Here is a 12,681-nt window from a genome sequence, read left to right on the forward strand (position 1 = left end):
GGGGACAAAGGAGATACTCAGAAACATTTTTGAAATGAGCCCATAGTGTTATTATAAAGCTGCAAAAAGTATAGAAAATCTGGGACAACCCATACAATCTGAGGTCTCTGAGCAACCTAACTACAACTGCTGAGAGAACCAAAAAATCTGATTTAGAGATTTATTTTCCTTTTCTTTCTCAGTTTTAATATTCAGGCTAGTGGGGGAACTAAAATAAAAGTGCCAAAAAAATTCAGCTGGGTAGTTAAACAGAATTACTCAGACTATTGTGAGCTACATTTCTTTTTTTAAGGAAATATATTAACACTTAGAGTAGTTAATATGTAAAGCAAATATTATTCATATCACGAGATCATATAGCTTAAAATTTTATTCAACAAACATTTTCAGATCATTTTCTATATAGCAGACACTGTTCTAAAAATATCAATTCATTTAATTCTTATAACATCCTTAAGAGGTCATCACGACAAATTTGGAACTTTCTTTACTGTCTCATGATATTGGGCTGTCTCTTTCTCCCTACATCCAGCAGAAAGATCTGGAATCGAAGAGAATAATATCTACAGAACAAAAAATTCTTTTCAAATGACCTAAAAGGTATAAAAGATCTAATGAAGGAGATTATATCAAAATGAGTCCTGCAATATTTATCATCTCTCTCTAATGTGCTTATAAAATATAAAACAAATGATAATTTGAATATTTGAGTGAATTTTTGTATGGCATTGGAGTAGCATATTTAAAATAAATCACCGGTAAATCCTAGACAGCGGGATTCCAGAAATGGAATCCTTTCAGGATCAAGACAAATCTAGGCTTATCACAGCATAAAGCAGATATCAGAACAATATCTTGAAAATATTCTCATTTCTCCTTATTGACACTTTTAGGAAAGACTGATGATTAATTGCAGGTAGAAAGCTTAAAATATGGAAGTATTGACAAGTTGAAGTGCCACCAAATGAAAAGTAATGGCACTGAGTACATAGGAATAGTGCACGGGGTCCATATTTATGGATTGTCAACAGCAAGGAATTTGCAGAGGTTAATGAATGCAGGTTGGAACTAAAGTTGCAACAACTTTCCCCATTTTGAAAAGAATAGTACAGGGAAGTGGAAAATACAAATATTAATAAATCAGAGGAACATATTATACCACAGGATAACATTAACAGATTTGTATCAATGACCATGAATGAAGACCCAGAAGGCCTACTTGTCAAATTTACTGATGACAGGAGGTCTAGAGAAACGGCTAATGCTTTGGAAAGAGCATCAGCATTTAAGATGATTTGGTTAAGCCTCAAATTAACAAAATGAAATTAATATGTGCATTTACCATTTGGGTATCTCTACGTACAGGCCACCTCTTCACCCAGGTCTTTTTGACCATCTATTTCTAATATGGCCTTTGGAATTCTCCACTCACTTCACCTGTTTGGCTTTCATCATAGCACTTGTCCCTTCTTCATATTCTTCTTAAGTAGTTATTAGTTGACTCGTTCCTAACTTCAGTAGAAAGTAAAATGCATGAAAGCAGTAACCTTGTTTAACTTGTATCTCTGAGTGAAATAAGAGCACTAAGTAAATATTTGTCTAAAAATAAAATGCCTATTTATTCCCTTCTCTTAAAAAGAAATTTGACTAGTGTGGATTGGGAAAATACCACAATAGTGTTTCTTGTGAAACATGACACTGTCGAATGATGGAAGCATCAGGCTGGGGTCAGAAGAACTGAAGATTTTGCCACTGATTCCTCACTTGACCTTTGATAAACACTTACTTTCTCCAGGAACAGTTTCCTCATCTGCAAAACTGGGCCAACCTCTCAGGGGGTTTTAAATTAAGGAGCATGAAAGAATTTTGTAAACTGTAAAGAACAAAACAAACGTGAAGAATTATGATTGGGGGTGGGAGAGGGATCTTAAATAAAGACTCAGTATGAATAAACAGCGTCTTGTGACTTTTGAAAAAATAATTAGATACAAACATTGGTTGCATCCAAAGAGTAGTTTACATTTGTACTGGCAAACCATATTACTGTATTTCCTCCTAGCTGTATACCCTGCAGGATATTGGCAACTGTCCAGCAGAGGGGCACTGACATAAAAGGAAGACCAAGTGAAGGTAGGTTGTGAAGATAGTGTCATTTGAAAAACAATGGAAATAATTGGGGAACAGTGAACATAGGAAGCATGGAAGTGGGTGGGGGGAATTGTGATGCTTATGTGAAGGATTGTCACGTAGAGGATTTACTGCATGTAGCACCAAGATGCAAACTAGGAATTGGGGCTAAAAGACTGAGAAAGACAGATGTCAGTTTAAGACCTTATTTTAATGTAAAGAAGAGTTTTCTAACCTCTAGAGAAGTCCCATGATGGTGGAGGGAGTGAATTGTGGTCACAGCCAAACTAGGTGCAAACACATGAACAATATTATCAGAAGGCTTCTAATATTAAGCTGAAGTTTAGGCTAGATGATTCCAAGGCCCTTCCCATGTCCAGGATTGTAATCAATCAAATACAATGCTCCTATCATGGTTATTGAAAGTGAAAGGATCATGAACTCACACTCTAACAAATCCCAAAATGTTATCCTTAGAGACAAAATCAAGCCATGAGAGAACAGCAGGTGACATCAGTCCTGAGTCGATGAGAAGAAAGACCAGCGTGGTGTGGGCTTCCCCAGAGAGAGCCCCTCTTCTTGTGTACATCCTACTGAGAATCTGTTTAACGCTGTGAGGTATGTCAGTGCCACCTCTGCTGGACAACATTAACTATGATCACATTTTTTACCCTTAGTGTCCTTCAAGGATTTGCTGCTGTATTTCACATGACACTTGCTGTTGCAAATACAAATTCCAGCCATATATATATATATATAAAATCTCTTTCTCCAGTTTGGGAAGAGGGGAGGAGGAGAGGAGGAGATGCCTTAAAGATTCATCAAGTACTAGCTGAGTTAAGTTGGCAAAGCCAAGCAAATGTTAAATGACTTGCCTGAAATGACTTTTGCATCGTCCTGCTTGAGGAACACAGTGGCTGCCCCTCATTACTTTGTATTTACCTGTCCCAGACAAAAGCATCTGCAAATCCTATATTAATCCTATGTTGCCAGGCTTGTCATGTGCACAGACCTACACAAGTCTGTGTTTACAGAAACTGCACTTGAGAAGTGCAGGAACAAAAAAGAAGTAGAAAAGAGGGAGATGGAACCCACGGATAAACAGGTTAATATCATTTTCACGACTTTTTTTTTTTTTTTTCCTTCTTCAGCCCCAGCTCTCCCGGGTGCGGGAAGAGGCTGTGGGCTGCGAACTCCGCGCTGGAATGAGGAGTCGTTGAGCCCTAGCCGCGGTAGCAGCTTCCCCTCCCGGTGTCCCTGCTGCAGCCTCTGGTGCCCAGTCCCTGGATGCTCAGCCTACTCCTCGCCTCCCGGTGCAACATCGCCTGCAGACACAGCCCCGCCGGCGGACTAGTTGCCCGGCGGGCGGGAGACTCGGAGGCATTGGCTCCGTAACTTTTCACGTCATTTTCTGCTCCTGAGCCCCTGGTCGCCTGTCCGCGCCTCCTCACGCCGCAGACCGCGGCGCCCATGGGGCAGGGGCCGAGCCGCTTGCAGCACTGAGCCGACCCGGACTGGAGCCCGTGATGTCCGGCACCAAACTGGAGGACTCCCCGCCTTGTCGCAACTGGTCATCTGCTCCGGAGCTGAATGCAACTCAAGAGCCCTTTTTAAACCCCACAGACTATGACGACGAGGAATTCCTGCGGTACCTGTGGAGGGAATACCTCCACCCCAAAGAATACGAGTGGGTCCTGATCGCCGGCTACATCATCGTGTTCGTGGTGGCTCTCATTGGGAACGTCCTGGGTGAGTGTCCGCCGGGCAGCCCCAGGTAGGGGCTGCCAAGTCCTCGCGCCCCCGGCTGCCAAGACCCCTCCTCCCCCCAGGGATGCACACAAAGAGGTGGTTGCTCTCGGGGTGGGGTTATATTTTTTTAAAAAGTTTTCTGATTTTACGAACCAGGACCGAGCCCTGGAATGGTGATCCCTTTTTCTGCAGGGAGCCGCATTGCCTTTGGGAGCACCAAGGTTCCAAGCGCGGGGAAAGGGACAGAGGCAGGGCTCTCCAGGTGGATTTGATGGAGTGTGGGGGAATTAGTCATCCTTTTGTGTAACGTGGACGAGTGTTTCGGGGGTGGGGAGAGGTCAGGCTGGCAGGATGAGAAGCTGTGCCCCTTCGGAGCAAGCTCTCCTGGGCTGTGGAAATCACAAAGGATTTGTGAGCCCGGTACAAGTGCCCTTTGGCGAGGGGTTGAGGCTGAGTCCAGAGGCGGTAATGAAAGGGCAGGAAGTGGGAGCAGAGGCAAAGCAGGGAGGTGCACTCATGCAAGGAAGCTGAATTAAACAGGAGCCAAGCCGGGAGCGAGCAAGGAGGAGGGGCCTCTGAGAAAAGTACCAAGGAAATCGCAATCATTCATCCCTCCATCCATTCATTCATTTATCCACTGTACCCATGTATTTTCCAGAGCATGCTTGTTTCCAGGCTCGGGAAATATTTGCAGCTGATTTCTTTTTTTCCAAAGACTAGACCAAGCTTTGTGCTAGGTTCTCACTATTTGTCGCTGTCTAGGTTGGTATGCAAGCATAAATTTCCTCTCCCACTCCCCACCTCTGCACAATTTCTGAGGGTTGAAGAAGCGGTGCCGTGGCTAGATGGTGGCTGTGGTGATGGAGTTTATTAGGGCAGCTGGGAAATCGACTTAAAAAACAAAAAACAGGGGCTTTGGAAGGGAGGGACGATTGAACATAAATTGTGAATGGAAGGAGCGTGCACCTAGATGAATGGAGAGTAGGAGGCGTTTAAATGCAGAGGGCAGTGTGGAAGGAATCTCTGTGGAAAATGACAGGAGATGGGGGGGGGGGGCTAGGAGAAGATGCTCTAGATTTTCAGTTACAAAAAGGGGGAGAAGATGAGCGAGGTGGAATAGGCTGGGAGGTGTTGAAGTCCAAAGTAGAGACTTTGTAGCTGCAGTGGAGGATGATAAGAGAATTATCAGGCTCTCAGCGCTAGCCTGATTTTTACCTTCTCTCCCCATATGTGTCAGTCTGGGTAAGAAGCAGTCACAGTAGTCCCTTGCCAATTCAGGAGGCAGAATAGTTGGTAGTATGTGACTGAAAGGCATTCCTGAGAGAGCTGGTAGAATATTATTTGACAAGAAAGATAAGAATCCTCTGAGAACTTTAGTTGGCTCTGTCTGTATATTTTTTCAGGCTATTTTAACGTTGTTGCAGTTTTTTAAAGGCAAACATAAAGGAAATGTTTTGATGAGGCAGAAAATGTGAAAGGTGGAAATACACATGGTTAGGACCAGTTGTAAGGTTAAGTCTGTTAATCATAATGATTTTCTTGTTTCCCTTCTCCTTGTCATCCATGCTTAGAGTTACAATAATTAAGATACATGGCTACTAGCATAGCAACATTTCACTGCATTATGCTAATACTTAATGATAAATGAATAATCAAAATTGAACATCTATGAATACCTACTCTGTGCCAGACTCCTTCCCATACACTCTCTCACTTAACCTCAGAGTAACCCACATTTGACAGAAGAAGCAAGACTTAGAGAAATAAAATGACTTATTAAGGAACATCATTCAGATTCAGTTCCATTTCTTCTGACCTCAGGTCCAGAATTCTTCACTGATATTCCACTCTAGATTTAGAAAGCATACAGAGAATTAATTCTTTTCTCCCAGTGTCTGCAAGCCTATTAAATGTATTTCCTTTTCTCCCTTGCATCTATGTCCACTATTAATAAATTACCATGAGGGGTTAATGGTTCTGTGATTCTCTCCAACAAAAACCCACTGAGGGAGGAATGTTATTGCATTGCAGTAAAATTTTGACGTGTTTTTCAGGAATAGCTACAAATCATAATTATTTTCCTTCCCTAATTTTATTTTAGGCTTAACCTCTGTGATAAAATTTGCTCCTTTTTGCTGTTATTTTATTCTGGCTTGCACAGACCTGTGATGCATGGTTTTCATATCCTAATTGCATAGTTTAGGGGTGCATGTTTGCTAGCCTGAGGAGTGCTTTAGTCTCAGGAAAGAAACATCTCTAGAGTAGATGTTTCATAATGTCAAGTGAGAGAGCACTGTCCACAGCCCCAAGTGCTGAAATGTCCAATTTTATTCAACTTAAAAAAAAAAAAGATATACTCAAAGCTCTTTGTTTTCATGAAACTGACAGCTGTTTTCCTCAGAAATGAATGACACTGAAATCCTCTCTGGCTGAACTGAAACCCATATTCTTTATGGACGTATTCCCTGAAAGTTGATGAGGTTCAAGTTTGACATTTAAACAAATAAGCAGTGTCATTACTCACAGACAACTTCCTGCTCTTTTAAGTCACTGTCAAATTTGCAAAACAGATTAGATTGAGAATTGCTTTTTTGCCCCCCTGGTATGTCATTTTATGCAGAGAATGGCAGGACAAGAAATCACATTATTCATGCAAGATAAAAGAGTCAACATTGGGTATGAAGGTGAAATACCACCATGTAAGCAGTGGATGTAATCACTGACCCTTCAGGTCCACTTACCACTTGTACTTTCATGTAACTAACTACTTGGAAAATCTCAACCTTCTTGAACTTACAAATATAGTGTAATCAGTTAGCAGTCATTACTCCCACAATGTCCTTTTGTGAGCAGAATGACAAGGTCTTGATCATACCTACCTATTTTTCTGCTCTCCATGGTGCCTCTCTCATTATATACCCTCCCCATTATCAGATGCTTCTTTCCCAAGCTAGAAAGCAGTTTATTGGAAAAAATGTTGACAAAAGTCATTCAAAATAAGGCAAAAAATTACTCTACATGCAATTTCATGATTATATGCATCCTAATAAAAACATATACATGTCTAATTATAGAATTTTAAATCCTAGGAAGAAAGATGGGACAGGTTCTTTCTGGAAGCAGTGTTTTTCCAGTATCTTCAAAATTATGTCACATATAACCTATTCCTAAGGATGTCTTGTACTTTAGACAAGTAGATGCATTCAGTTATTTGACCAGTACATTTTGAGCAATGTTATGTTTTTAAAATTAATGTGTGTAGGGGGAAAGTGTTCTTGGGGACACTCAAGGGAATATGTTTGATGTCATTCCTACTATTCCTTGAGTAGAAACTGGATGGAGAGATGGGCTAGTCAGTTCAAGTGTTAAACATCTGGAGGAAATGAGCAATTCTCTGCTTCTCTTACTTCCATTTTCAAATATATGATTTTCACCTGGAATGCTTCTATCTTCCCTGTTGTCATCTTCATATGAAAAAATGAGAACAGTCAACAAATGACATCAGTCCAACTGTGCTTCTCACCTCTTATGTGGCATTAGCAAGTTAACAAACTCTCTGAGCCTGTTTTTTCCAACTGAAAATTATGGTTAATAATGCCTGCCTTGACTCACAGACACAGAGAATAGACTTGTGGTTGCCAAGGGGGAGAGGTGGGGAGGGAGGGATGGATTATTGGGAGTTTGGGGTTAGCAGATGCAAACTATTATATAGAGAATGGATAGACAACAAGGTCCTACTGTACAGCACATGGAACTATATTCAATATCTTGTGATAAACCATAGTGGAAAAGAATATGAAAAAGAATATCTATATGTCTATAACAGAATCACTTTGCTGTACAGCAGAAATAAATACAACATTGTAAATCAACTATACTTGAATCAAATAAATTGAAAAAATAAATCCTGCCTTATAGAAATCCTATGAGGATATATATATGAGCATCCTCTACAGAGATATTTAGAGGGGTGTACACAAATATATACATTTTTTTCTTTTCTTGACACAGTAGACACTAAATGCCAATTTCTATCCCTTCATTCCCACTATGGAAATCTCTCCTTGGTGTGATTGGTAGCCATCCTGTTCCTCCACGGCCAATCTGTAGCTCTGTAGCTCTTTATGGCCTCTACTCTGGCATTTTTCTAATTGAGTGTTTTCATAAAAGCTGTTAGTGACATGGTGTTGGCACCTGTTACTCTTCTTTTCCATACCAGCTCCACCCTCCCACACCAATTAGATGTTTAGTGCATCATACTGACTACTTAACATTGCCTTCCCACCTCTATGTGAAAGTCATTCCTAACCATCATGATGATTGTCTCTCTTTCTCTCAGTTTACATTTCCCTGCTCTAGGTTCTATTAACTCAAGAGTTTCTGAAACGTTAGCTGGCCAGTCTATCACTACTAATGTTTTAAACAGCGTGCCCGTACACACACACAGAGATAATATGTTGATTTAACTCAGTTAAAGCACACTACCCATTAATAAATATATCTAATAAGAGTTAAACTAAACTGGGTAAGTGGGATGGGGGGAATACCTGTAATTGGATTGCTTCTTACAGAGCTAATCATATGCCCCAGACATGACAATGGCAGAGTCGCAAGTTCCCGCTGCTCCTAAGTCTGAGACCTTTCTTCTCTACTTGTCCCAAAGCCCATCTCAGCTCTGTGGGTCTTTTAAAACCCACTCTTTCATACACAGGAAGCAGAAAGAGGTTAGAGATAATACATTACTGATCTCTGCCAAGACCCGATAGAAGTCATGAACAGTAACCGTAAAAGGTAAGGTTAGCCACTAAGCTTTAAACTTGTATGATTTTAGTTACAGAATGCAAAGCATGCTTACCTGAATAAGAGTTAAACTGACACCTCCACCTTTCTAACAAATCATAGCCACTTAGTTTTACCGGGTAAAATAAATCATGTTTTTGACTTGAACAGAATCTCAGGGATAACTTTTTAAATGGCTCTCTCATAGATAACAACAACATTTACCATGGGAAGACAATAATGAAATAACATGTGCTACTGATAATTTAAATGGAATGGGTTTTTTCTATATTTGAAAAAAATTGAGGAAAGTGAAATAAATGAAAATGTTACCAATGTATAAGACAGGCTAAATCTAACATACAAATACATGAAGTTTTATAAAATTTTTATTAGGGCATACATATGTGTTTTATATGTTTACATGAATTTTTATTAATTCATGTTTCAGAACGTATTTGCAAATCATCACGTACTACAGTTACATTAACATTACAAAGTCCCTGAATTCTTACTCATCTCCTCAGATTTCAGGAGTATCCATCACTGGTGTTATTTCACTGGTGAGAGATGACCTTTCCATCCTTCTTCTTGTAGAATTCTGACATACCCCCCAACCTTAGGGATGCTGGCTCTGTTGAATAACGTCTCACTGGTGAGGTCCAGTTAATGACATGTGATGGGTGAAACAAAGGGTAGTTATTCGTCTGCAACTCCTCTTCTAGCTGCAAAGGAAAATGAAGAATATTTATGGAGTACTATATGCCAGGTCTTGGAAGCTACGTTCCACGATGAATATATATATTTCCTTGATGCCTCATGACAAACTTATAACAAGGAGATTAATAGCTTTGATTTACAAATGAGAAACATGAAATTCAAAAAGCTATTTTAACTAGTTCCAAAGTTTAGTCAGACTGTAAGTATCAGCACTAGGTTTCTAATACAGAGTTATCTGGTTCCATGGTCCACCTGTGTCATCCTGACTCTGTCCCATGCTTCTAATCCTGACCAAGAAAAAGGAAAGAAAAGAGAGAATGGGAATGTTACCGAGGTGTGCCCTCCAGACGATCTATGGAGCTGTGCTGGCCAGTTGCCATGCTATTCCTTTGATTGACTATAGTCCTTCAGCTTGGAGGATGAGCTCATTTGATAAGTTAATCAAGGTCAGGCTAGGGTTACTTTACAAGAGAAAATTTCAAGGTAAAAATAGATGTTGTCAAAAAGGTTTTTGCCTGTTCAGGGGGGTGACTCTCTGGATAAACGTTAGATAATTGTGGCCAAGGATTATTTTGTTACTGAAGGTGCTGTCTTTAGAGACCATTAAAGACTGAGGACCTAAACATTTACTATCTCAGATAATCTAAAGATTGTTTTGTTCCTCCTTTGGCTTTCAAACCTACTCACACATTTCTTTTTATCTTTCTCTGATGGAATTAATGTTAACTTTTTAAAAAAATCATAAGTTTCTATTGATTTGACTGCATAGGTCAATCTTTATATCACATAATAGTGCTCCTGGAGCACAATGGTATTTTATATGTCCAAAGAGGCATTACCCATAACACCATAAATGAAATGAACTTTAGACACTGACAGTGGAACAGTTTGAGAGGCTATCAGATGAAATACATGATGTATATGACCAGTCTTTTGGATAGCTGACTCTTAGGACTGAATTTATTGATTTCATCTTTATTCCCAATGAGAGATCATCTCTTGACCAAGTAAATGGGTTGGATATATATTTAAATACTATTAAATTTTTTTCCATTTGAACTGTTTCCCCATAAACAAAAAAATCAAAACTATTCAGAATAAATATGTACTCTATTCTTGAAAGTATTTTTGGATTACTATCATTGAGTCTTTTCCAGTAATTTGCTTTCGATATCACATACATATGAACAATGTTTAATGTTTACATATTATTTTACTTTTCAGAAGACATTGTTACATACATTGCCTCATTTATTCTTCAGAACAATCTAATGAGGTAGGTTGTATTTAGTGTAAAAATTTATGTGCCTGAAATGATTTGAAATCAATTTAAAAGAAAAGTTTGACTGCATAGAAATATCCAGGGATTATGTGTCTGCTTTGGAAAACCTTACCAGTGTCCTGTATTCCAAGAAGTCAGGATAAGAATATTAACTCCCTTTGTCTGACCTTCGGCTACAATGTCTTTGGTACCTGATTTTGTCAACATTCTGAGTACAGATGCACATTAACCAGATTTACAAAATTGGCACATAAGAAAATAAATAAATCCAATATTTTAATTTAAAATAAGAAGTTACTTCTTTTTTTTTTGATGTCTTATCTTTTTTTCTTCATTTTTAATGGAGTATAATTGCTTTACAATGTTGTGTTAGTTTCTGCTGTACAACAAAGTGAATCAGCTATATGTATACATATACACCCATATCCCCTCCCTCTTAAGCCACCCTCCCACCCTCCCCATCCCACCCTCTAGGTCATCACAAAGCATCAAGCTGGTCTCCCTGTGCTATGCAGGAGCTTCCCACTAGCTATCTATTTTACATTTGGTAGTGTATATATGTCAGTGCTACTCTCTCACTTCGTCCCAGCTTCCCTTTCCCTGCCCCGTATCCTCAAGTCCGTTCTCTATGTCTGTGTCTTTATTACTGCCCTGCCACTAGGTTCATCAGTACTGTTTTTTTAGACTCCATATACATGCGTTAGCATACAGTATTTGTTTTTCTCTTTCTGACTTACTTCACTCTGTATGACAGACTCTAGGTCCATCCACCTCATTACAAAGAACTCAATTTCTTTCCACTTTATGGCTGAGTAATATTCCATTGTATATATGTGCCATACCTTCTTTATCCATTCATCTGTCGATGGACACTTAGGTTGCTTCCATGTCCTGGCTATTGTAAATAGTCCTGCAATGAACAGTGTGGTACATTACTCTTTTCGAATTATGGTTTTCTCGGGGTATATATCCAGTAGTGGGATTGCTGGGTTGTATGGTAGTTCTATTTGTAGTTTTTTTAGGAACCTCCATACTGTTCTCCATAGTGGTTGTATCAATTTAAATTCCGACCAAAAGTACAAGAGGGTTCCCTTTTCTGCACACCCTCTCCAGCATTTATTGTTCTAGATTTTTTAATGATGGCCATTCTTACTGGTGTTAGGTAATACCTCATTGTGGTTTTGATGTGCATTTCTCTAATGATTAGTGATGTTGAGCAGCTTTTCATGTGTTTGTTGGCCATATGTATGTCTTCCTTGGAAAAAATGCCTATTTAGGTCTCCCACCCATTTTTGGATTGGGCTGGGTTCTTTTGACCTTGAGCTGCATGAGCTGCTTCTATATTTTGTAGATTAATCCTTTGTTACTTTCTTCATTTGCAAATATTTTCTCCCATTCTCAGGGTTATCTTTTTGTCTGGTTTATGGTTTGCTTTACTGTACAAGAGCTTTTAAGTTTCATTAGGTCCCATTAGTTTATTGTTGTTTTTATTTTCATTTCTCTAGGAGGTGAGCCAAAAAGGATCTTGCTGTGATTTATGTCAAAGAGTGTTCTTCCTATGTTTTCCTCTAAGAGTTTTATAGTGTGTGGCCTTACATTTGGGTCTTTAAACCATTCTGAGTTTATTTTTGTGTATGGTGTTAGGGTGTGTTCTAATTTCATTCTTTTACATGTATCTATCCATGTTTCCCAGCACCACTTATTGAAGAGGCTGTTTTTTCTCCATTGTATATTCTTGCTTCCTCTGTCAAAGATAAGGTGACCATATGTGTGTGGGTTTATCCCTGGCCTTTCTATCCTGTTCCATTTGTCTATATTTCTGTTTTTGTGCCAGTAACATACTGTCTTGGTTACTGTAGCTTTGTAGTGTAGTCTGAAGTCCAGGAGCCCGATTCCTCCGCTTCATTTTTCTTTCTCAAGATTTCTTTGACTATTTGGGGTTCTTTGTGTTTCCATGCAAATTGTGAATTTTTTTGTTCTAGTTCTGTGAAAAATGTCATTAGTAATTTGAAAGGGATTGCATT

At 39.3% G+C, this 12,681-nt stretch overlaps 1 protein-coding gene across 1 annotated transcript in view; it reads left to right on the top strand.

Annotated features, from left to right (window-relative positions):
• Window positions 1-3,653: 3,653 nt before the first annotated feature.
• Window positions 3,654-12,681, top strand: part of HCRTR2 (hypocretin receptor 2) — a gene marked incomplete at both ends in the record, with an annotated part of 116,943 nt that continues 107,915 nt past the window's right edge. The window contains one exon of the mRNA XM_079934842.1: window positions 3,654-3,876. Within this exon, the coding sequence (XP_079790968.1) occupies window positions 3,654-3,876 (223 nt within the window). The remainder of the gene's footprint in view (window positions 3,877-12,681) is intronic.

The sequence above is a fragment of the Stenella coeruleoalba genome (genome assembly GCF_951394435.1).
Source record: "Stenella coeruleoalba genome assembly, chromosome: 10".
NCBI classification, from domain to species: domain Eukaryota; kingdom Metazoa; phylum Chordata; class Mammalia; order Artiodactyla; family Delphinidae; genus Stenella; species Stenella coeruleoalba.